Source organism: Athene noctua, chromosome Z (genome assembly GCF_965140245.1).
Source record: "Athene noctua chromosome Z, bAthNoc1.hap1.1, whole genome shotgun sequence".
Classification (NCBI taxonomy): domain Eukaryota; kingdom Metazoa; phylum Chordata; class Aves; order Strigiformes; family Strigidae; genus Athene; species Athene noctua.
The window spans coordinates 33,129,856-33,154,434 of record NC_134077.1 but is presented as its reverse complement, the minus strand read 5'-3'; the positions used below and the strand labels follow the sequence as shown (position 1 = coordinate 33,154,434).

General features: G+C 40.8%; 1 protein-coding gene across 1 annotated transcript; it reads right to left on the bottom strand.

The window, feature by feature from the left end:
• Nucleotides 1–743: 743 nt before the first annotated feature.
• Nucleotides 744–23,036, bottom strand: FEM1C (fem-1 homolog C). Its single transcript, XM_074932300.1, has 3 exons — nt 22,936–23,036; nt 21,577–22,306; nt 744–6,361 (listed from the first exon to the last, which is right to left on the bottom strand). The coding sequence occupies exons 2-3, from the start codon at nt 22,118–22,120 to the stop codon at nt 5,052–5,054; spliced, it is 1,854 nt and encodes a 617-aa protein (XP_074788401.1). The 5' UTR covers nt 22,121–22,306; nt 22,936–23,036; the 3' UTR covers nt 744–5,051.
• Between the last annotated feature and the right edge of the window lie 1,543 nt (nt 23,037–24,579).

Here is a 24,579-nt window from a genome sequence, read left to right as displayed (position 1 = left end):
CCATCTGTGTGACAATTATTTTACTGTGAAAGCTCTGCATCAGTTTTCCTCATCCAGAACCTCAGCTTTTTTGATGCTGTTTGTTACTGATTAGGCCTAAATCTAAAATTTCAGCTCTCTGAAGCATACACTGCCTTTAAGTATAGGACTGTGACTACTGTGCCTAACCATAAAGATCTTTTGAAATTACAATGGCAATGCTCTTCAAAGTCTTCTGTTCTCTAGCTGCCTTTAATAAGGATCTTCTCATACTACTTCTCTCACCCTTGGAGTATTCTATTCCTTTATTTTTTTGAAATAGTTCATGCAATAGGGAAGAGACTTCAAAAGTTTTAAGGAGAAAATTAATTTGTGCAACTTTCCTGAAAAGTGTCTGTTGCTTACTTCTTACCAGGTCTTGCTAACAACTTGTATGCTATAAACTAAAATTACTGTTTTCACAGAGTTCATAGCATGATTAAGTGCATTTTCTAGAAACTGGGAAAATAATGTCTCCTGTATTATGCAATTTAAGCCTTTTCTTTACTATTATCCACTAAGAATTTGAAGGCTTGCCTGGACCACTATTCCACAGAAAGAAAAGAGAACGAAAAATAACTTTTTTTAAGGTACAATTCTTAATGACATGAAGATCAAAGTGTAAAGCTGCAGCACTCGCATATATTTATGCTCAACAGAAAAAGCAATTTACCAACCAGTCTTGCAGTAACCCTAAAGTAAACAGATATATAGACTCAGACAGGTGTTCTCCAAAACATATTTTTAATGTAATCTCCATTTGGAACCTAAACAGTAAGAACAGAGAAATGTTTGTTATTCCTTTTTCATTACTGTTAAATTACTTCATGTAAAAAAGAAACTGCAGTATTTCCATACATGGTGCTAGCCCTGCATAGGAAGTCTTTGTGATAGAATGGAACACAAATACATTAGTTAAACCAAACTAACAAGAGCTTTTCATTCTGCCCTCACTGAGGGCTCAACAGTTACTTCCAGACTGAAAGCCAAGAGATATGAGTGGTCTAATCAATTCCCCCCAAAATTACCTTGAAGCATTAAACACCAGTTGGCTTCACTGTAGTCACAGAAGACAGGAATTAGTGTTTAGTCTACTTACTCACATTTGTCAACATCTTAAGATTATAACAAGCATTCCACTCTATATTTGAAAGCATGAGAAAGTTACTTCAAGAGCAGTCATATCCTGCCACTGTCACCTTGCAGTTGATATAAAACTTAAGAGGCACATTTCCTCATAAGGTTTTTATCTTTTTATAAATTCTCCTGTAAGGATTTTGCTATAGCACTCTATACTCTTTTTAAACTAGTGTTTTGTAACAACAGGAAGAGGTTCATTTTAACCAGTTTTGAAACAGTTGTTTAAAGAGAACTCTTTGGTGACTTAAGAAATACACAAAATTACTTCCTATCCAGGGGCTGTTGTAAGTATATATGGAAAACTAATCACACTGTTGCCTTGCATTTCAGAAAGTATCTTTACACTGCACTTAACAAGCAGAACAGAGACACTACAGACAGCTGGAATCTTGCTTACCAACATAAGTGATACAAAAATATGAATACAATTTTAGAATTTGTTAAGAAAAGCATTTGATTTTTTTATGAGAATGCTCCTCCTCTTCCTGGTTGAAGTATTTCAGATGAAACCCAAGATCTTCTAACCTAAGAAAAACTGCTTTAAGCATTTAACCCCTGCCCCAAAAAACACAACTGCAGAGGTCTCAAGCAAGGAGGTATCAGTGTCTCTCCCTAGGGAGCCATACCTGTAAATTGTTTAAGTAATTATAAAACCTGTTTCACCCCTGCAAGGCATACAATTTTTTCTGCAGTGTTCTAAGTATTCTTCTGCTTTATTTGCTCAGAAGCTATTTTCATCAGAAAAAAAGCCCAAATAGGAAGAAAAGAGAAGAACAGGAAAAGAATGAGTTAAAAATATGACAAAATATTGCTAGCTGGACTCAGACTGTTGTAAGGACAAGAAACTACAGAGCATTCAGAACACAAAGAAATACTACTGCATTTAGCATCAACATGTTTCACAAAAATAAACTTATCCCCATCTCTGAATATTAACAAAAGAATTAGGAAAAAAATCTGGTCCAGAAAGTTATCTATAATGAAGTGGAGGCAAAACTGGTGTGGAGACAAAACGCCACACTAATCAGGGGCCAAGGGGACAAAATACTACCACCCATTAGCACTGGCCTTAGTGGCATATGCATCTCAGACAGGCCCTGCTGTCCCAACCCTCTCTCCTAATCATCGAATCTTGAACTAATCCCTAACACATTACCAAGCACTGGCTCTGTACCAATTAATTTTTCTTAAATTTGAAATAAAACAGGGTAATGTAAACATACAGAGCTAAATGGAAAGTGGTGTTAAATGCATGAACTCATCCACCTGGATACCCAAGTCCAAGTACCTGCTAATGTAAGAGTTCAGCAGATAGACTCATCCCCATGAAATATTAACTTCTGCATGGAGGTAATAGTCTTTGGGAATTATGCACACTGGACAGAACTACATACAATAGCACATCCTATTAGACTGGTTTGTTTTTAAAGAGTGCCTAACAGAGTAAGCCCTCCTTGCAGCAATTTTCACTAATTTACATATACTTAAGAGTGATATGTTTTCTCTTTTGGGAATGTTATCCATTTGAAAATTTGCTAACAACTAACAATTTTTAGATTGTATTTCTGGACTAACAATGTCCAACTGATTTTAAACAGGATATTTAACAGTTAAAAAAGACAGAAATGTAAACTACAAACAGTAAAGAGCAATACAGATTTCACAGTATAAAGCTTGAAAAATCTCTTTCTCTATGACCTGTAGAGAAAGAATTATTTTTATCACTTGAAGTATAATGTGGATCATTTCTAGCGTGGTGTGATTTGCTGATTATACCTACCTAGAGAGTAGTAGAAAGGCATAAAAATAAAGTTTTCAAAAATCAAACTGCATGTTCTCACAAATGACAACTTGGGTGAGATGTATTTTAATCATTACAAATCAGAAAAATTCAGCCAATTGAATAGAATTTTACTTCTGTGTGTCTGCAAGAGAAGGTAACAGGGTTTCCTCATTCTCACAATTTCCTACAATGTAGACATGTCACGGGACAAACAGGTGAAAGTTGCTTCAGAATACAGAGCCTGAAAATGGCAATACATAAACAGCACTGCTTTCAACACACCTATGTTTGAAAACATCCCCATATTTTTCCTAAGAATGGCTAAGGTAGTAGGCACCATGCTGTACACTAACAGGAACACCAAAACAGCCCAAAAGCAAGGAAGAAATATTCTTATATGCTCCCAAGACACATTCTTCCTCAACTGAATTCACAAATGACAAAAACGTTCCAACATCAGCTTAGAAAATATTAGAAAAGATCCTCCTAAAACAACTTTATCTAATTATTTTGGCTTCTAAATATCTCTATCACTGACAAAAGGCCTAAATCAGCTTGTTGAATTTCTGGAGAAAGAACTCCATAGGTACACTTACTGCTCACCACTGAAATGAAACATCAAGTAAAAAATATCCAATACGCTAGACCACTAAACTTGCAAGTAAACTGTATTCTATCCAACAGAAATGAATTTTACTTTAAGACATTTTCAGGGCTGATGTGCCATAATAAATTCTACTATTAATGAACAGTAAAGTGCTGAATTTTATTAATTACCTGAATCGCACTCTTATTTATGATCTTCATTTATAGATTTCTTATCAAGTCAAAAGAGCCCTTTCTGTTGTAAAAGCTAAGCTGTTGTGCAAATATTATAAAAATAGGTACTTTAATTAGGAATTATATATACACAACAGAACTTTTGCTTTCTGTTAAGTACATCTGACATAGTAGAGATGAAAAACCCATGCAAGTATTTATAAAGATACTTAAAATGAAGAGGAAAGGACACTGCTATAGAACTTCCAATACCCTGGCATACAGCTACTTACTATATTAGATGATGTCTAGATCTGGACTGATAAGCATCATGCCACCAACATGCTTTAGTTTCTTTTGTAGCTAAAGTTGATTTGTAAATTTTAAACTACAGAATACATTTGATCTATTTCCCATTAAAGTGTATCATTAAATTTGAGGTTAAACTTTGAGCAAACTTCACATCTAGTCACATAACCAGCACAAGCAAGACATTAGTGCAAAGCGGAAGGTGTCAGTTGTACATAATGAGAACTCTTCCCCTAACTGCACAATGCAATAAAACGATTTTGATTTAAAGTTCAAGTGGACTACAATGAGAAAAAGTGAGATTTTCTTCTCCCAAATTAAGACAAACTTCCAGAGGATCGAAAGGGAAGCAATCTCAGTTACAGCCATCAAAAACATCAAACCCAAGTTTGGAGAGCTGATAAGTAACTCCAAAATTTACCATGCTACGAAGACGGCATTCTCAAAAGAGCTCCAAACAAACTGCAAAACAAAATTGGCATTTAAGTTGAAATCGACAAAGTGCTGCATAGAAAAATGCTCACACACAACAGTCATGTTTAAGCCAGTGCATAGAGAAGATAAAGCACTTATGGTAGTTGCAAATGTTAACAAGTCCATACAACTTGTACCATTTAGCAATGAGTCCATAGAAAAAGAACAGAGTTAAGAGTAGAAATGCTCAAGCTAAACCAAAAAAGATGACATTCCAACTGTATAAAATCCACATAAGAGTTATAGTAAAAAGACATCAGTGGAAAATACTCAACTCAGTCCCAAACACCCAACAGGCAAATAAAACCAGAAGAGACAAGCCTTTGGCAAACAATTTTAGGAGTCTACATATGGCATTACATTTCTAAATAATCCACAAAATATATTATATGGCATATTCATATTAAATACTGGGTAACCAACTCTGCAGATCTGATGCTAGCAACGCTTTAGCCAATGAGAGCAAGATGGAGCAAGCTAAGGGAACGCTGGTGTATCACAACAGTGCTCAAGAAAAATACTGTCGCTGAATCGTGCTTCAAAACCAGTACTCTGGGACTCCACACTATCATCTATGGAGCAAAACAAAGTTCCCTAATTTTTCAGGGATGTGCCCTGCATAGCATATGTTATGATTCACTATTACACGAGCAGCAAGACACTGCAACGTAGTATGATTTATGGGCTGGATTAAATTTTTTGCTATTTCCTTCTCATCCAGCATATCACTAGCAGTTTGTTTATGTGAGTTTGTGGCATCAAAGTGTGAACCTGACTTGATAAGAAGATTCATTATGTCTGGATGGTTGTTCAGTGCAGCAATGTGTAATGGACTGTTGTTATCAGAGTCTCTGACATTTACATCAGCACCGCATTCCACCAGGATAGCAGTAACTTGTAGAGATGGGAATTTACATACTGGGTAGCGACCCACACATGTAGTACTATTGTCAACAGCAAGGTGAAGTGGACTGAAGTTATTCTTCCCTCTAGGCTGAAGCTTAAGAAACTTGTAAATAGTCTGTTTCTTAAAATGCTCCTGTTCTGAGCTGCAAGGTACTTTCTCCAGCAAGCAAATTAAATGCAAAATGATGGAAAGGGCTTTGTTCAGCTGTATTGGATCAGGAGGACACTGGGTTTGTTTCATGGCTCGTTCTATTTCAAGAACACTTTTGCACAGTATGCCCATGAGATCATCAAATGTGACAGTGGTGCCTAGCAGTCCTTTTGCCCTATCCTGCAGCATGAAGGAAAAAAGTTCAGCAAATGATAGTAAACTGCTGGCTGTCATAGGGCTCAGCGGATCAAGATTGCTCTGCTGCATGTCCAAAGCATATTTCCATAAGTTGATGCAACGCTTGAAGTTTCCAGAGTCTGCGTAGACAGCACCTCTATATCTAATATAGTAGGATGTATCTGGATGAGAAGGGCCAAGAATGCGTTCTCTGATTAACAGTGCTTGCATTCTCATTTCATCAGGGTCTGCAATAAGATTTTCTAGCTCTTCTGAGCTGTTTACCTCTTTAGCATAACCATATGCCATAATTAGTGCTTGTGGCACAGGTTTGCTCAGAATATTAGTCCTATCACTATACCTCATTTCCATAGCTCTCATCCAGTATTTCAAAGCACCAAGCAGATCTCTCTTTTTGTCCACAAACGTTGCTCCTAGAAGTTCCAGAGCATTTACACGCTCAGCTTTACTGGTCTGTACATGCTGAGTGAGAAAGTCCACGATATTTGTGTGGCCTGTCACACTAGCTGACAGAAGGGGAGTCATTCCGTAACCATCCTTTTCCATTTTAGCACAATACTTGAGAAGCATCTTCATGATCTCCAAACTTCCAGATTCTGCACAGTCATGTAACGCTGTGTTTCCTGCAAGAGAAGAAACAGTTACACAAACCATAATCAAATTATAGTCCAAAATCCTTTACAATAAAAGTTAAATAAAATAGTTAAAAATAGTTTTAAAACCCCAAACATGAATACTTTTAAAAAAATAGCTGTTTTGGCATCTATGGACTATATGAAATGATGACAAGTCAAAATATTCAAGATCTGATTAAATACCAAGGCTGCCAGGCAGTTATACAAATCAAAATGCTTGATATTATTGCCTGAAGAAATTAAACAGTGGGTTTTTTTCATTGTTATGGCAGGACTCCTCTTGCTCATCTACCAAAGGTCTTGGGGGTCTCTGGGGGTCCCTGCTGACTGGAAGCTAGCCAATGTTGCTCCAACTTATAAAAAGGACATGAGGACTGACCCAGGAAACTACAGATCTGTCAGTCTATACTGACTAAAATGACTAAACATTGGCTTTGTCTCGACACTAGAGCTTTTCCTCTCTGTCTGCCTACCCTTTTTATTCACATGTTTTGAAGCAATAATTTTATACAACAGAAAATACAATCTATCAAAACAGGCCCCTCATCTCAGCTGGAGCCTATCAGAGTGCCAGTATATTCTGAGGGAGCTGAATGCTTTGTCAAGCACATGTGTATAACCAGACAAGCTGTTAATGCTTTCTTCAGTCTTTATCCTGAAGTTCTACATTAATCCCTCTGATTCTCTGGTTAGGATTCCCAAAGCCAAAAATAAAACAATGCCTTCAACATACAACATGAAGCCATCTATCTTATAACTATCTTATTTACATGTAGATTATTTCTCATTAACATGACATGGCAGTCTTGTAAATAAAGGCACTCCCAATTCTAACACCATGTGGACAAATTTCTAGTAAGCACTAGTGCCACCTGTTTGAAACACTATTCACAGAAAATAAGAAAGCAAGCATTGGACACCACAATTAAATATTTAACTATTACAGTTCAACTAGGTGAAAATTTTGCTTAACATCAAATATGAGCACTTCACTGAAGGAAAAAGAATGAGATGGAGACAAACTCTCCAGGTCCCCTCCCAACATAACAAAGTCTCTTATGTGGTTGACTGCTTTTAAGATTACATAATTTAAAACTATCTTGTTCTTTATAATATACTATACATACTACAGATTCAGGTAGAGTAACTCTTCAGCCTCCCACTAAATTGATATGCAAATTATAAACAGAAAGCTCCTGTAAAAATCCACACCCCCCTTAAGATTTCTCACATCATTAGCCCCGAAAATTCCAGTAAACCGCCCATCAGATCATCAGTGAGTTTCCACATTCACAAATGAAACCTTCTTTTCTAAGTGTTCTCTGTCCATTCATAGTCATCAGATATGTCTTTAAAAGTTGAGACAGAAGTCTCCTGAAAATTCCTTATTTGCATTTCTGGTAGGCTTTTTAAAATCACTGTTCTGTTGGCATTAGAGTGCACACGTTGTGGTTATATTTCTAGTTTGTAACAGAAATATGGTGGGTTAGTAAATCAAGCAGTAGCCTTGAAATCTTCAGCTCATGTTTGAGATAAGTGTGCATTTGTATAGCCTACTAATCTAAACAGCTTCCACTTATTTTCATACACTTCAGGGTTTTTTTTTCCAGGCTCTGATCTTCATGATGCGCAGTTCAGTTTTGTACTAAAGTATTTAGCTAATGAAACTCAAATCATGCCATCAGAACTCAAGCATGTCTGATCTGTCTTAAAACCTGAACACTGTAAAAAAATAAATTAAAACTAGAGGTAAAGAATTTCTGCTAATACATTCTGCCAAAAATGTGTTGTTTGCACTACCTTAAATATGGGAAATTCGGAAGCAAAACATATACTATACATTACTAACTTCAGATAACAAAAAGATTCATACTTTTTAAATACACAGAAGGTCAGAATCACAGAACTGTCTAAGTTGGAAAAGACTGTGAAGATCATCCAGCCCAACCATCAACTCAACATTAACGGTTCCCAACTACACCATTTCTGAAAGTGCTACGTGGTCCTGACTCTTAAACACCTCCAAGGATGGGGACTCCACCACCTCCCTGGGCAGCCCATTCCAATGCCTAACAACCCCTTCTGGAAAGAAATGCTGCCTAATATCCAGTCTAAACCTTTCCTGGTGCAACTCAAGGCCATTACCTCTTGTCCTATCGCTTGTTACTTGGTTCAAGAGACTCATCCCCAGCTCTCTGCACCCTCCTTTCAGGGAGCTGTAGAGGGCGATGAAGTCTCCCCTCAGCCTCCTCTTCTCCAGACTAAACACCCCCAGTTCCCTCAGCCGCTCCTCCTACGACCTGTGCTCCAGACCCTGCACCAGCGCCGTTGCCCTTCTCTGGACACGCTCGAGTCATTCAATGTCCTTTTTGGAGTGAGGGGCCCAAAACTGAACACAGGAATCGAGGTGCGGCCTCAGCAGTGCCGAGTACAGGGGTCAGATCCCTTCCCTGTCCCTGCTGGCCACGCTATTGCTGACACAAGCCAGGATGCCATTGGCCTTCTTGGCCACCTGGGCACACTGCTGGCTCCTGTTCAGCCGGCTGTCAATCAACACCCCCAGGTCCCTCTCTGACTGGCAGCTCTCCAGCCACTCCTCCCCAAGCCTGTAGCGCTGCTGGGGGTTGTTGTGGCCCAAGGGCAGCCCCCGGCATTTGCCCTTATGGAAACTCCTCCAGTTGGCCTCAGCCCATGGCTCCAGCCTGTCCAGGTCTCTCTGCAGAGCCTCCCTACCCTCGAGCACATCAACATTCCCACCCAACTTGGGGTCATCTGCAAACTGACTGAGGGTGCACTTGATCCCCTCGTCCAGATCATCAATAAAGATGTTAAACAGGAGTGGCCCCAAAACCAAGCCCTGGGGGACGCCACTTGTGACCAGCCACCAACTGGATTTAATTCCGTTCACCACAACTCTTTGGGCCTGGCTATCCAGCCACTTTTTTACCCAGCAAAGAGTTTGTTTGTCCAAGCTTCAAGTAGCCAGTTTCACCAGGAAAATGCTGTGGGAAGGAGTGTCAAAGGTCTTGCTAAAGTCAAGGAAGACAACATCCTGTCCTGGTTCAGCTAGGATAGGGTTAAGTTTCCCCAGCAGAGAGAGAGGGGGAAAGGATCTCCAGCTGCGTTATTCATACCATGTTGATGTCAGGTCTGGCGCGGGAACTTTTTTCTTCTTTTTCCTTGGCAGTCTTGGTGGCAGGGAGCTGTTCTGTGACCATTTGCCGTATTTCTCTGTATATCTTTTGTCTTGTTCACTATTATTGTTGTTTATCGTTGTTATAATTGCCACTGTTGTTGTTCAGATGGTTTATCACATAGTTGTATTAAATTCCTTCTTATTTTAACCTGGGATTTGTGCCTCACTTCCAGCCCGACCGGCTGGGGGGGGGGGGAGGGGCAACAGCAACAGCATCATGGTCTCCAGTCCTGGCAGAGCTTAAACCACCACACATCCACAGCCTTTCCCTCATCCAACAAGCAGGTCACCCTGTCATAGAAGGAGATCAGGTTTGTCAAGCAGGACCTGCCTTTCATAAACCCATGCTGACTGGGCCTGAGCATCTGGTTGTCCCCCATGTGTTGTGTGATGGTACTCAGGATGAGCTGCTCCATCAGCTTCCCGGGCACTGAAATCAAGCTGACAGGCCTGTAATTTCCCAGATCATCCTTCCGACCCTTCTGATAGATGGAAGTCACATTGGCCAGTTTCCAATCAGTCGGGACCTCCCTGGTCAGACAGGACTGCTGGTAAATCATGGAAAGCAGCTTGGCGAGCACCCCAGCCAGCTCCTTCAGCACCCTCGGGTGTATCCCATCTGGTCCCATAGACTCATGTGTGTCTGTGTAATGCAGCAGGTCACTGACTGTCTCCTCCTGGATTGTGAGGGGGTCATTCACCCAATCTGTCTTCTGGCTGAGAAGGCTGGATTCCCTCAGTACAACTAGTCTTGTTATTAAAGACTGAGGCAAAGAAGGCATTAAGCACCTCAGCCTTCTTCTCATCACTTGTTACCATGTTTCCTCCTGTGTCTAGCAGGAGATGGAGACTCTCCCTGGACTTTCTTTTGCTACTAACATACTTACAGAAACATTTCTTGTTGTCCTTGATTGCTGAGGCCAAATTTATTTCCAGCTGGGCTTTAGACCCCCTGATTTCTACCCTGCATAGCCTCACAGCCTCTTTGTAATCACTGTGAGTGTCTAGTCCCTTCTTCCAAAGGCTGTAAACTCTCCTTTTCTCCCTGAGTTGCAGCCAAATCTCCCTGTTCAGCCCGGGTGGTCTTCTCTGGTATCGGCTTCTTACAGCACCTGGGGACCGCCTGCTCCTGAGCCATTAACACTTCCTTCTTAAAGGGTGCCCAGCCTTCCTGGACCCCTATACCCTTCAGGACCGTCTTCCAGGAGATCTTGTCAAGCAGGTGCCCAAACAAGACAAAGTCAGCCCTTTGGAAGTCCAGGATGTCAGTTCTGCTGCCCCCTCTAATAATCAAAAACTCTGTTATTTCATGATCGCTGTGCCCTAGTCAGCCTCTAACGCCACATCCTCCACCAGTCCTTCTCTGTTCACAAAGAGAAGATCCAGCAGGGCACCTTCTCTGGTCAGTTCACTCTCCAGCTGCATCAGGAGTTCTCCCACACATTCCAGGAATTTCTGGGACTGGTCCCTCTCTGCTCTGTTGTATTTCCAGTAGATGTCTGGGAAGTTAAAAGTTTCCCACAAGAACAAGGGCAAGCGATTGTGAGACTTTTCCTAAATGCCTATAGAATATTAATCTACCTCTCTGTCCTGGTTGGGTGGCCTATAAGTAGACTCCCACTACAACATCTGCCCTGTTGGCCTTCCCCCTGATTCTAACGCAAAGATACTCAACCCTGTCTTCACTACACTTGTGCTCAAAGCAATCATAACAGCCCCTAACGTACATCACCACCCCACCACCTCTCCTTCCTTATCTATCCTCCTAAAGAGCTTGTAGCCATCAACTGGCACACTCCAGTCATGGGAGACATCCCACCATGTTTCTGTAATCGCCACTACATCATAATTTCCCTGTTTCATCATAGTTTCAAGCTCCCCCTGCTTGTGTGCTGTGTATACCATGCTGTGTGCATCGGTATACATGCACTTCAGATGGGCCGATGTTTTGCCCCCTTCACCCTTCAAATCTTTAGTTTAAAGCTCTGTCAATGAGCCCAGCTAACTCCTGCCCCAGGATCCTTTTTCCCCCTCTGGGACAGGTGCTTCCCATCCAATGCCTAAAGGTCTGGTGTCCTGTATACCAACCCATGATTAAAAAATCCAAAGCCCTGCCGGTAACACATCTTAGAGCCACAAGTTCATACACTTCAGAAACAGAAAATCTGTTTCATTTTCATTTCAATTATAGGAATCTAATGTAGGTCTTCACAATTTTGACATCTAGCTTTCATATACATGACTTCACAGCACACTCCTTTCTAACAAGACACTGTAAGGTACAAAGTTGAAAAAACACAAAAGCAAAATTCAGAAACACCTGGTCAAACCATAATGATTGTCCTCTAAATTCAATACCCACTTGCTGCCTCCCACTTGTTGCCTCCAGAACCAGATACCTTAGGTTAACATTGTTCTGCTTCTAACAGAAACTATTCTGTTTTAAATTAGTAGTTTATAAAGCAGTAGCTTGATTTTACCTTCTGTTCACAAGCCCCCGAGACAAGTTGTTCATCCAATGCTTTTGGAAGTGTTGGTATGCAAAAGAAGTAGTCTGTAGAGACTCAAGGTCTGTTTATGTGAAATTTTTCTAATGGGCACTGGGCATTTTTGCCTTGGTTTCCCCACTAGTATCCCAATCATCCCTTCCTCACTCTTTCTCTTCTAATCTTTCACTTCTCAAAACTTTACATGTAAATTGGTCTGGTACTTCTTCCTTGAACTTGTTTTTGGACCATGTGAAGAACTGACACCACATTTCACGGCCTCTTTGTTGCTCTAAATTCCAGCAACCAGATGAACAGTGCTAAGGAGGAACGGCAATTATCTGGGGCAAACCAAGTCTCAATCCATGCTCAGTAGATACCAAAATTTAAGTGATACACTAATCAAACTCATAAAAAAGACATGTAAAAAGTTATTTTCAAAAGATTATCACTCAAGTTTAACAGGTTTTTGCAGTTATAGCAGAGATGAACATATTTTGTTCCCCCAACCAGTATTTTAAGTACAAGTTCCAAACGTTTAAAAAACCCTACAGAAAATATCAGATTGTTTCTTAACAGACAGTGAACTGAACTTGCAAAATATTCCTTTCCTGAAATCAGGCCAGTGTATTTTACTATCATTTACTAACAATTAAGATGAGGAAGACATCCCAACACAAAGTGGCACCTGAAACTATATGTTAGATCAAGATTCACACAGCTAAATCCAGTTCATGCAATGGCAAGTGATTTTTGATCTTTAATGCCTTAGGCAATTTTTGTCACTAACAGAGAGTGTTAAGTTAGCTATAGGTCTGGGCAAACTACAGTCTCTACCAAGACCAAGAAAATTTCCAATTGCAGAAACAGAGATTTAATGAAATTTAGATTAATTAAAAGTTTGGTGAATTTGGCATGCATAGTTTATCAACTCTAATTCCCTTTGCCCTTATCACATATCACAGATCAGAAAAATGTTGATACCTCAGTATTGAGGAGCACAAGACCCTTAAATTCCTAAGATGGGAAGGTGTCAAATGCAGACAAATACAAACTCACCAACACACATACATTTTAAGTCTTCTGGCTATGCTGGAGAAAGTCTAGTTAAAAAGCAACTATAACTGGTTGGTTAGAGACTGGCTGGTTCCTCAGACCTTCTGCACTCAGTGATGAGGACAAAACCAGATGCAACTGGGTGTAGGCTGAGTGACCAATTACTTCAGAGTGTACTCGAGAGCTCTGAAATACTAGATTTGACATCTATTTTTAAGATATTTTAGAAGTTGTAACAAAAGCATATTAATGATAAATAAGCCAAAAGGTATTAGTAGCAAGGCTATTACTATTGCTTCAGCATTTTGCTGGCTTAGGCAATAGGATCAATGGCAGTTATGCACATTACACACTGTAGATCTATTGCTGTATGATGTTGCTCTTGACACTCTTTTATCAATTGCCAGGCATTTATGCTGTGACACATTAATACTGCAAAAGTCCACACAAATTAGGCTTGGCCATTGTCTGGGCAAATTCAGGTCCAATACAACAGTATGTCATTAATCTACAATGTAGTTATACAGAACACTTGAAAATATGCTTAAAACCCCAAGGAATTTCACTGCTTTGTCAAACTGGATGCCCTTAATTTTAAAAAATGGGGTTTTAATTTGTTTTACAATTACTGACAAGCTTAAATGGCTGTTACTGAGGACATATCAGAAGTAGTGTAATTTTTATGCTACTTACATTGTAGTAGCACATAGAATTAAAACAACCATCATTAGTTTACGCCATGTGCAAAGAGCGGCCAACACCATTACATTTTAGTGGCTGCCCTTCACATAAGTTAAACTGAATGGGACTGCTACAGTAGTGGAAAGGATACCCTGTAAAAAACAGCAAGCTTCCACAGACTAGAAGTGGGCACAGGTAAACATATAGTTGAGAGCTGCCAATTTGAAAAAAAAACATAGACCCCAACCTTAAAATTATCAGTTGTCTACACCTTGCAAGTATCAAGCCTTAAAGTTGAGGAAGAACTTGAAAGAAAACATGGCAGCAGCCTTAATATCTAATTCAAAGAATTTGTTCCACATATTGGCCAGGAACTAAATAGTTCCAATAAGTATGGTAAATCAACCATGATTCTATGAACTAACTCATCCATTTAGAAAACACTATATTGTCTATAGTGACAGGAATAAACAGTGGCTTAATTCAGTAGTTAATTTTTGTAACATCATTTATTCAATAACAAACTAAAAATCAACATTCTATCTACCACTATTAAAAAGGAAAAAGGCTGAAAATAAGTCAAAGTAATTTGGAATTCATTCTCTTTGATAAGCAGTTTTCCAAGGGACACATACGAAGACGGTGGTCAAATTATTTTTTTAAAGATGTGAATGATTATTTCAAAACAATTTCATTAAATTTTCTGAATCCATTTTTAATTCCAAAATGATCTACAGGAACTTAATCACATATAGAAGATAGCTAATACAACAACAACATGAAAGGCTCATCATTCTTGCACAGAAACCAATTTGGACTGGAGATATTTTCGTAGACACTACACTTCTGTACTAGAAAGTGAGTGCCACTATACTGTGTTGCTAATACTGCTTACAAACCATTTCCATCCATATAAAAGTCTACTATTCACATTACATAATAACTTCCTCTAAGAACAGCAACAAAGAAATGGAATCAACCTACCTCCAGTCCTTCCAAATCTTGCAAAAACAAATCAAGGAAAAAGGTATAGTCACTTGACACTATAGCTCAATGTTTCATTCCTTTTGTTTCAGTCCTTTAAAAGTGGTCTGCACATTACACAAACGCTTCATATACCACAGAACTAATTTTCTAAATATCCATTCTTACCAAAAACTTATTGGAGTGGGGGACTGGGCATTCAAATTCATAATGAGGACATGTTTTCTATGTCAGAAGCAAGTAATTCCCAAAATAGACTGATAACTTGTGATATGGGAATGAAATAAAATGAAGCAATGACATGGAAAGTGATTTGACTTGATTTGCAACCAATTAAATATATCCACTTCCTAATACAAAATGTTGTATCAAATTCCTGGGTAGTAAAATTTACACTAAAATTTAGTATTAATATAATTTCATATCCAAGATCTTTAAACATAAGAGAAAAGAGATCTAATTTAAATGACTGACCACTATGTAAAAAGTTAACTATGTGCATGTATTTTTGCTGCCTTACAGATGAAATGAATTTTTTATAAAGTTGAAGTTGTTCATGTAAGTTATTTTTTTCCTAACAGAGCACTTGAAGTAATTAAGTCTTCCAAGAGTTTTACTGATTTTTTTAAAAAAATGTATTGCTATATACATACAAACATGGACAGTACACAAGAAAACTGTTATACATCCCTACACTTAGTAAGCATGACAAAGAAAAGTATGTCTTCGCATTAAGAAGAAACTAAGTAAAATTGCAAAGAACTGCTAATCTCAGCAAATTATTTTAATCTAGTTTCCATACACTGTAATGGAATAATTGCTCTTCTTCACAAAGTACTTCATGAGATTTTGAATTATCAAGACTACCTATACAAAGAATGCTGTTAATAATTTAATTTCAAACTCCTTTTTAGTTGAAATTCAAGAATTACTCCTTTAAACTGTATCTTCCTTATTTACAGACATTCCTACTGAACTTCAGTTTCCACAGAGCATCACACACAAAAAATTTACAAAATGCAGTGTACTGTGCAACATAATATTGAACAAAAAAGGAAGAAAAACCCAACAGATAGAAGGATGCAGAACACTTATAGCAAGGATTTATTCTCATGGGGAAAAAGAAAAAGAGAGGAAGCTTTGGTTTTTTAGTCTGGTTGTGTCCCCCGCAAAATGAATCTTGGCAAATAGACAAGACAGACGACCTCAGAAGAGAACAAACCTGTCTGACTCCTTAATCAAAGGATCATCTAGGTTGGAAAGACCTTGAAGATCATCTAGTCCAACCATTAACCTAACACTGACTGTTCCCAACTACACCATATCCCTCAGCGCTATGTCAACCCGACTCAAACACCTCCAGGGATGGGGACTCCACCACCTCCCTGGGCAGCCCATTCCAACACCTAACAACCCCTTCTGGAAAGAAATGCTACCTAATATCCAGTCTAAACCTTCCCTGGTGCAACTTGAGGCCATTCCCTCTTGTCCTATCGCTTGTTACTTGGTTAAAGGGACTCATCCCCAGCTCTCTGCACCCTCCTTTCAGGGAGCTGTAGAGGGTGATGAGGTCTCCCCTCAGCCTCCTCTTCTCCAGACTAAACACCCCCAGTTCCCTCAGCCGCTCCCCGTACAACCTGTGCTCCAGACCCTGCACCAGCTCTGTTGCCCTTCTCTGGACACGCTCAAGTCATTCAATGTCCTTTGTGTAGTGAGGGGCCCAAAACTGAACACAGGAATCGAGGGGCGGCCTCACCAGTGCCGAGTACAGGGGTCAGATCCCTTCCCTGTCCCTGCTGGCCACGCTATTGCTGACACAAGCCAGGATGCCATTGGCCTTCTTGGCCACCTGGGCACACTGCTGGCTCCTGTTCAGCCGGCTGTCAGTCAACACCCCCAGGTCCCTCTCTGACTGGCAGCTCTCCAGCCACTCCTCCCCAAGCCTGTAGCGCTGCTGGGGGTTGTTGTGGCCCAAGGGCAGCCCCCAGCATTTGCCCTTATGGAAACTCCTCCAGTTGGCCTCAGCCCATGGCTCCAGCCTGTCCAGGTCTCTCTGCAGAGCCTCCCTACCCTCGAGCAGATCAACACTCCCACCCAACTTGGGGTCATCTGCAAACTCACTGAGGGTGCACTCGATCCCCTCATCTAGATCATCAATAAAGATGTTAAACAGGAGTGGCCCCAAAACCGAGCCCTGGGGGACACCACTCGTGACCAGCTGCCAACTGGATTTAACTCCGTTCACCACAACTCTTTGGGCCCGGCCATCCAGACAGTTTTTTACCCAGCGAAGCAAGTGCCCATCCAAGCCACAAGCAGCCAGTTTTGCCAGGAGAATGCTGTGGGGAATGGTGTCAAAGGCCTTCCTAAAGTCAAGGTAGACAACATCATTATTTACAGACATTCCTACCAAAGTTCAGTTTCCACATAGCATCACCTCAACACAGCCTTTTCCTCATCCAATAAGCAGGTTGCCCTGTCATAGAAGGAGATCATGTTTGTCAGGCAGGACCTGCCTTTCATAAACCCATGCTGACTGGGCCTGATCCCCTGGTTATCCATCATATAGCTTTTAATGGCCCCCAAGATGACCTGCTCTATGGCCTTCCCTTAACATTTACTACAAGAGAAGATTAATTATTTTTAACACACTAAACCACACTGATCACAGAGAAAAGAGTGTGAATCTGTAATACCTCTATTTCTGGGTCTGCCAAGTCTGTAAAAGATCTCTTTCCTTTACCAGTAGGCTTTACTTTTACACCTTCCAGTACCCCACATAAATGACAATACTAAAATAGCACTAGCCCTTGATATAGTACCACTATATGTATAAGCTTGATACAGTACCCATAGAGACTTAGGTCTGTATTGCTTCTTTACTTCCCAAAATGAGGAAGCAAAGTCAACAAGACTTGTCCTCCGTATTATTTTACAGAGCTATTCTAATCAAATACTGTGCCAGTGGAATTCAAGAGCAAGATTTTGAATCGTAGTGTTACTCGCATTTTCAAAAGACACAAATCCCTCCAACTGCTACAGTAGTATGAAGGATCATAAATTACAAAGAGTCTTTGGCTTGCAACCAAACATTCCTGTGCAGATCTCAAGAGACCCTAAGGGATCACCTAGTCTAGCAGTTCTTATGAAATTTTCAAATACTCACAGGAAAAAAATCAGGTTTTTGGCTAGCAGATGAGTCTGCTAACCACAGAAGAGGAACAGTTAGTGAAGACCACTAGCAAAAACCACAAATACCCGAGGTTATCTTGAAGAGCGAGAGACCATGTAACAAGGAACTGAGCAACGGAAAGACTTAACAGGACACGTTCAAAAAAAAAATATCTGCCTTTCAAGTCAATATTTTTGAAGAGAGTCATTATTCCCTGAATGAGGATATTCCCTGAATCCCCATTACTGCCACAAGTCTGGTGGATGAGGATAAAGCATAAGACAAATTATCAACCTATACATTGCAGATTTTCAAAATGCAAGATCTAAGGGTCCTGTCTGGAGTTAGAACGTAAGTATAAGGTTCCTTTGAATCTATCTGCATGCAAAATAATTTTATTGGGGCAATTACCTTAAATAGTTTATTTTAAATTTAAGATCCAACACAAACAGCCCCACGTATACTCCCAGGAGAGCCCAAATCTGTATTTCGAAGGCCCAAAGACTGCTACCACTTGAACTACAAGAGTAAGCATTTCCCTCCCAACACATAGCAGCCAAACAAAGACTGTGCACAGAAACACATCAGTGAAGCACTCTATTCAAGAATCCTGAGGCCTATTCTGAACATGGTAAGGGAGCACCACTCTAACAACAGATCATTGGCAGGCTTTACAGTGCAGCAGAACAGAAAACTGCCTGCAGCCAACACACAGAACATCCTTCTCATCCAATACAGCACCTCACTACCCCAAACATCGTTACCTCCTTCACCAGCATGTCCTGTGAGACAGTGCCAGACCTACACTTTACCTCAGTGTAGCATCTTACCTGACTCAGACTCTGAAGTCTTTATGAACATCTTAAATCATTTCCTAGCTGTACTTTTGCAGCTGCACAATTGTCTTTCAAGATCTCTGCATTCTTAGTTTCTGTAGACCAAAACACCATTGTGGGATTCTGTCTGCATTTTAGAAGCAGTATTTCACTATGTTTTCACCTGCTCTTTTATAAAGCCTGCCTCAGTTGTCACCCAGACTTTTGGATGCCTGTGAACTTAACTATTTTTTCATCTCAAACTATCTGGATTATTCCCTGGAACTGTCAATAATTGAAAACATTTTCATATCTTTCCCAGCTCTAGATTTTCCTGGTATTCAAAATGTGAATAAAGTTCTACCTTGCAATATGAAAATGAAGTGGAAAAACACAAGGAATAGATCAAATCATTTAGCCTTCCCCCTTCACTTTTAAGAATAATATCTGGAGAAGAATCTACAACAATCTCCTGCAACAGCTTGTCTACTGAAGTTATATATTTTTGGTCTTATAAAGAGAGTTGTAATTTTAAATCCAGCAAAATTTACAGTAGCTAAAGCTTTTACATCTTTCACAGCATAGTAGCCTTCTTCACACATGGCCCAGGAAGGGGCCTACCTAAAAAGAATTCAGATACAAGGATAGCAACAACTTTTACTACTCAAAACCAGAGCACTCAGGTTCTCAGTGTATCCCTACTACAAATTGTAGGCACAATGTCAATTGTTTAGTACACAGCAGGGAGGAGTAGAAACTGAAAATAATACACCGAGACTTTGAGGTGGAACATGCCAACACAGAATGAATCCTGTTGGAAATACTAATTTTGAAATTAGTAAGTACTGAGAATTCTTGCAAAACAAAGCTGAGGAGGTTAGCTGTTGAGCCTCAGCTACTGCAATGTCCATACTGTTCCAATACTTAACAGCTACAAGTTTTGCTCAGTTGTTCTGACTTTCCACAGCTAACTTTCATTTTCAGGGTTCATAGTATTTTCTTTCTTTCTACCTCACTCCGGCTTATTAAATAGCTTCAGAGATCAGAGTGCTTTAAGACGCCAAAGAGGGGCTCATGTCATATCAAGAGAGGATTTCCACATACAAAGACATATTTCAATCAACATATATCTATTACATACACACATCCATTCATATACATGGAAGTTCAAAGCATAATCCAACTTCTTTTAAATTTAATTTAAATAAGGCTCAATTATACATTATGAACCTTTGCTCACGTGCCTGGTTGCGAGTCACACAGAAAATAAAGGAAGCAGAGAGAGCAAGGAATTAAGGTAACAGAGAAACTGAGAGCACTGAGAAAATCGTCAGGAGTGAGTGGCTGCCACACAGTCTTTTAAACAAAGACAAATAACACTAATGCACTAGCAAAGTGAATAATAAAGACCCCTAAAGTAAGCCTTCTCCACCAATACACAAAATGAAGGGGAAAAAGAGCAGCAGAGATACATCTTTTTCCATGTTACATCAGATATTTGACAGACATGCTCTGTTCTTATGTATCATATAAAGGGATAGGTTTAAAACTAAAAAACAATACATATTTTAACTTGTTATTCCAAGAACCCTGTCTAGAAAAATAACACTTTTATCCTATCACAAGTCCATAATGTTTCATAAGCAACCTTAAATCCTTACAAAGGAAGATTTTGCTCTGTCCACCTCTATGACAAATCCATAGTTTAGCTTTCTTTACCTTAAACCCACATATCTGCAGGATTTGCCGAAAAAGGCATATTTAACTGAACAACTTTCCCAAATACTATCCTCATATTTGACGTTTACCAGTATCATACAATAATATAGACACAAAGTATACTTGAACAGAAATAACTGTAAGTTATAGTAACTATACTGTTACAAGAATAATTAGTCTGAAACAGGCAGTGGAAGTATTACACTACAAAAAGGTTTATTAGCAGATGAGTAAAATATATGCATAAAATAAGCTACTGAAACACAATCCTGGCTCAGTGAACTAAAGAATAACCATAACCTGCAATAACTGGTATGCTTTTCAGGCAAACATCATACCCACATACAAGTTTGAGATGTAATAAAAACCCCAGTGGTTAAACATCATAATTATGATCACTGCAGAAACGACAAAAAGCTTCACTTTGAATGGTAACACTAGCGTAACTGTAAACAGGGGCAAAGAGATGTCCTTCGTGATCTGTACTTCCGTCGGACCACAGTTACCTGAAGCTTCATTTATTTAATCCTAACATATGTTTTTGTTTACAAACAATGCAAAAAGGTCCAAAATCAAAGGTCCAAAACTGAAGAATCTTGAGGGAGAGGAGGGTGAGAAGTGAAGTGGTTATTCACTTACAGTTTAGGAAATATATTTTACCTTTTAGGCTTCTTTCCTTGTGCTAGCCTTATTGGCACAGGCCAGTTTTATGTACAACATAATCTGAAGAAACAGTATGAAAAACAAGAATACACACTCATATTTGAATACGTTGCTACACCAACCTCCTACAAAGAGGAGTTCTCAGCAAGTTTATTAGCTTCTTGCACAGGCATACATGTGACATTTTGTATGACTAAGTCGTTTCAAGAATTAGGGGTTTAAGATTAAAATGTATCCATTTAGAATGAAATTATATAACCGGTGTTAACAAAGGAGTACGTTGAAAAAAGTAAAAACACAGCTAAACACACTTCATCTCTTAGTCATCCACTTTATAAAACTAGAATATTTTTTTATGTCAGTCTCCTAAAGAAGGGTAAATGAGTAACTCTCCCCCTATTTAACACAAGGGAAGTGAAAAAATAACTTACCTTTAACACTTTTTCTGTTAACATCGGCTCCTTTTTCAAGTAAATACTGAGCAATTTCTTTGTGGCCTTTGTAACACGAGATCATCAAGCATGTATGCCCATGACGGTTTGATACTTCCAGGTCTGCTTTGTGCTCCACAAGATATTTTACTATTTCCAGGTGGCCATCAAAACAGGCAGCTCTAAGAGGTGTTGAATTTGTCAGAGTTGTATTGTTGACAGATGCACCACGATCTAACAGACACTGAACCACCTTCAAGTGGCCAGCCGCCGATGCTGCCCATAATGGCGGAGCCCCCTCAATAGTCTCACCATCAAAATTCACAGAACCACCAACTTCTATTGATGCAGAGCAGTGGTCCAACAAGTATTCCACCATGTCAAGGTGACCATAACGAGCCGCCATCAGAAGTGGTGTGGCACCATTGGTTTTCTCTGACATAAGTAGGGCTACCTCTTCCCTTGTTTTGCTTGCCAGTAACTTGGAAAGAAGCCGAAGCTTGCCATCACGAGCTGCATTGAACACCGCTGTCTTTAGATCCATTTAGTCTGTACCTCTCTTCTTCTGGAAGGATACACACCTGCCTGTTTCAGAGTCAAAAGCTTACGGGAAACGCACAGCCCAAACAGAATGTCCCCAGCTTCTTCTCAGATCAGTTTGATCTACATGGGAAAGCATGGAGACTCTGAAGAGGGTCCTGACAAAGCACAGGCCGTGCTTGTTATAAACCTGCAAGAGAACGAATCGTGGATGTTTTTAGCTCCTACTTTGCAAACAAGAAACTGCAATTGTATTTTTCTGCAGCTATACCCAAACAACTCGCTGCTGTCGTGCACTGACGTCCCGCTGCCTTCCCCAGGACTCTCCCAGGCTGCGCAGTGCCCCCTGAGAAAAGCTGCTGTGGAGCAAGGGTTCATCCTTGGTTGATCCTACCAGTGTGTTATCCATACCAGCCGCATAAAAATCGTCTTCCCCCTTACCCTACCCCCGACTTGTCCTAGGTGTAACTTGTGGGAAGAGCACCCCTTGCTCCCCTGAGGAGTCCGAAAACACGCAGCCCACAGGGAAAAAGCCAGGCGTGGAAGACGACGCACACCCCGGCCGCCACGCTCTGACCAAGTCTCAGGCGGTGAGGAGAGCCTGAGACTGCCCTTTCCCTCACGACCACACTCAGTCCGCCCAGAGGCCCGCCGCCCCTCCTCAAAGCGAGCCCCCTCCTCCACCCTCCTTCTCCTCAGGGCCCCAAACCCGCTCCAGGCTCCCTCGCGGCCCGCCCCGGCCTGCTCACCCGCCCAAAGCCGGCCAGAAAGGGCCACTGGGCTACAGGTTACCTTCCCGAGGTTCTATCAGACACCTACCGCCGCAGCCAGCCTCACAGGAGAGCGCCCGCCGCTGCCGCCACCCCCCACGACCCGTCCAGCTCCTCCATGACAGCCAACCCCTCCGCACCCAGAACCGGATTTGTGCCCGCGGCGCGGCGCAGCGCAGCCTCCTGGGCGCGGCCGGCACCAATCAGCAAAGGGCGCGGGCGCCCGCCAGCCACTCGCAACGGGGCTGGGGGCGGGACTACGCCGCCGCTCAAGGGAGGCGGAGAGCGCGGCAGCTGGACGCTAGGGGGCGTGCCGGAGAGCGCGCGCGCACACACACACACACAGACACACAGAGTCACAGAGAGACACACACACACAGACACAAACATACAGACACACAGACACAGACACAGACACAGATACACACAGACACAAACATACACACACACAGACACAGAGAGAGACACAAACAGAGACACAGACACACACACAGAGACAGACAGACAGACACACACACCCCCCCCCAGCCAACTCCAGCACCGCACCCCTCTATAGCGTGGCTGGGAGGGGTTGCAGGCCGGGGCTTATTCCGAGGTTCAGATCTGGCTGCGATGCACCCCTGTGCAGCAGCATCCTGGCAGGGGGGCGCAGCAAAACCTTACCATATATGTCTCATTAATTAATAAGGTTTGGGTGCCTGATTTTTGCAGCACAGAGGATACTCTGGCTCTGGACAATGCTGCTCTTTGGCATAAAACTTGCTTTTCTGATATTGCATGTGGCTTGATACAGGCTTGGCACATAACGGGCTTTTTTATTTTTATAATAATAAAAAGGGAGAAACCCTAAAAGACTGCACCCGAACAAGGGAATGTAGCATCTGTCACAGCCAAGTACATTATCTTCAAGCCTTAGAGTGGAGGGACACCATATGCAGCAACAAACTTGGAGAAGACCATGGACATTAATGGGCAGTAATTTGAACATTAATTTGCAATGCAATCTAGTAGTGCCCCTCCCCCCCCCCCCCCCCCCCGAAAAAAAACAACGAACAGCAAGAAAAGAACACAGTTAAATTTTCAACTTCATGTATAGAAGCAATATATCACAACCTGGGGTGCTGTTTGACCGTTTGTACCCTGCACCAACCAGACAGTACATAGGCTGCTGATCGTTTAGTCTGCAAACCTCAGAACCAGAAAGAGAAACCAAACTGACGGGGATTTAGAAAAGAGCAATCAAAATTATTAAGGAGCAGGTGGTATTGATTTATGGAGATGTATTAAAAGATATAACTGTGTGTAAATGCTAAATTATGTCGGGGTAAGAAGAATAGGGGACTTTTTCAAGAGCTATGAGTGGAACGAAGGAATTATTTGAAGAGTTTTACAAGCTTTAGTCAACAGAAATTGGGAAGAAATGAAGGGAAGAAAGTGCATGCTTAGCATTAAAAATAATACCCTGGTACAGAGGCTCTGTCAAGCCAGAAAAATCATTTAAATGTTACCGGAGCTCAATTATAGAGTCATTTGCAACTGGACGGTTCACATCGTATCACATATGAATAGGGACAGTTCTGTGTTAGACAAAACATGGAGACAGTAACTTGACAGACCTTTCCCCTCTAGTCCCTGGAGTTTTCAGGGCAGTCAATATGCAGCTTACTCAGCACTGACAGACCTGAAGACTACA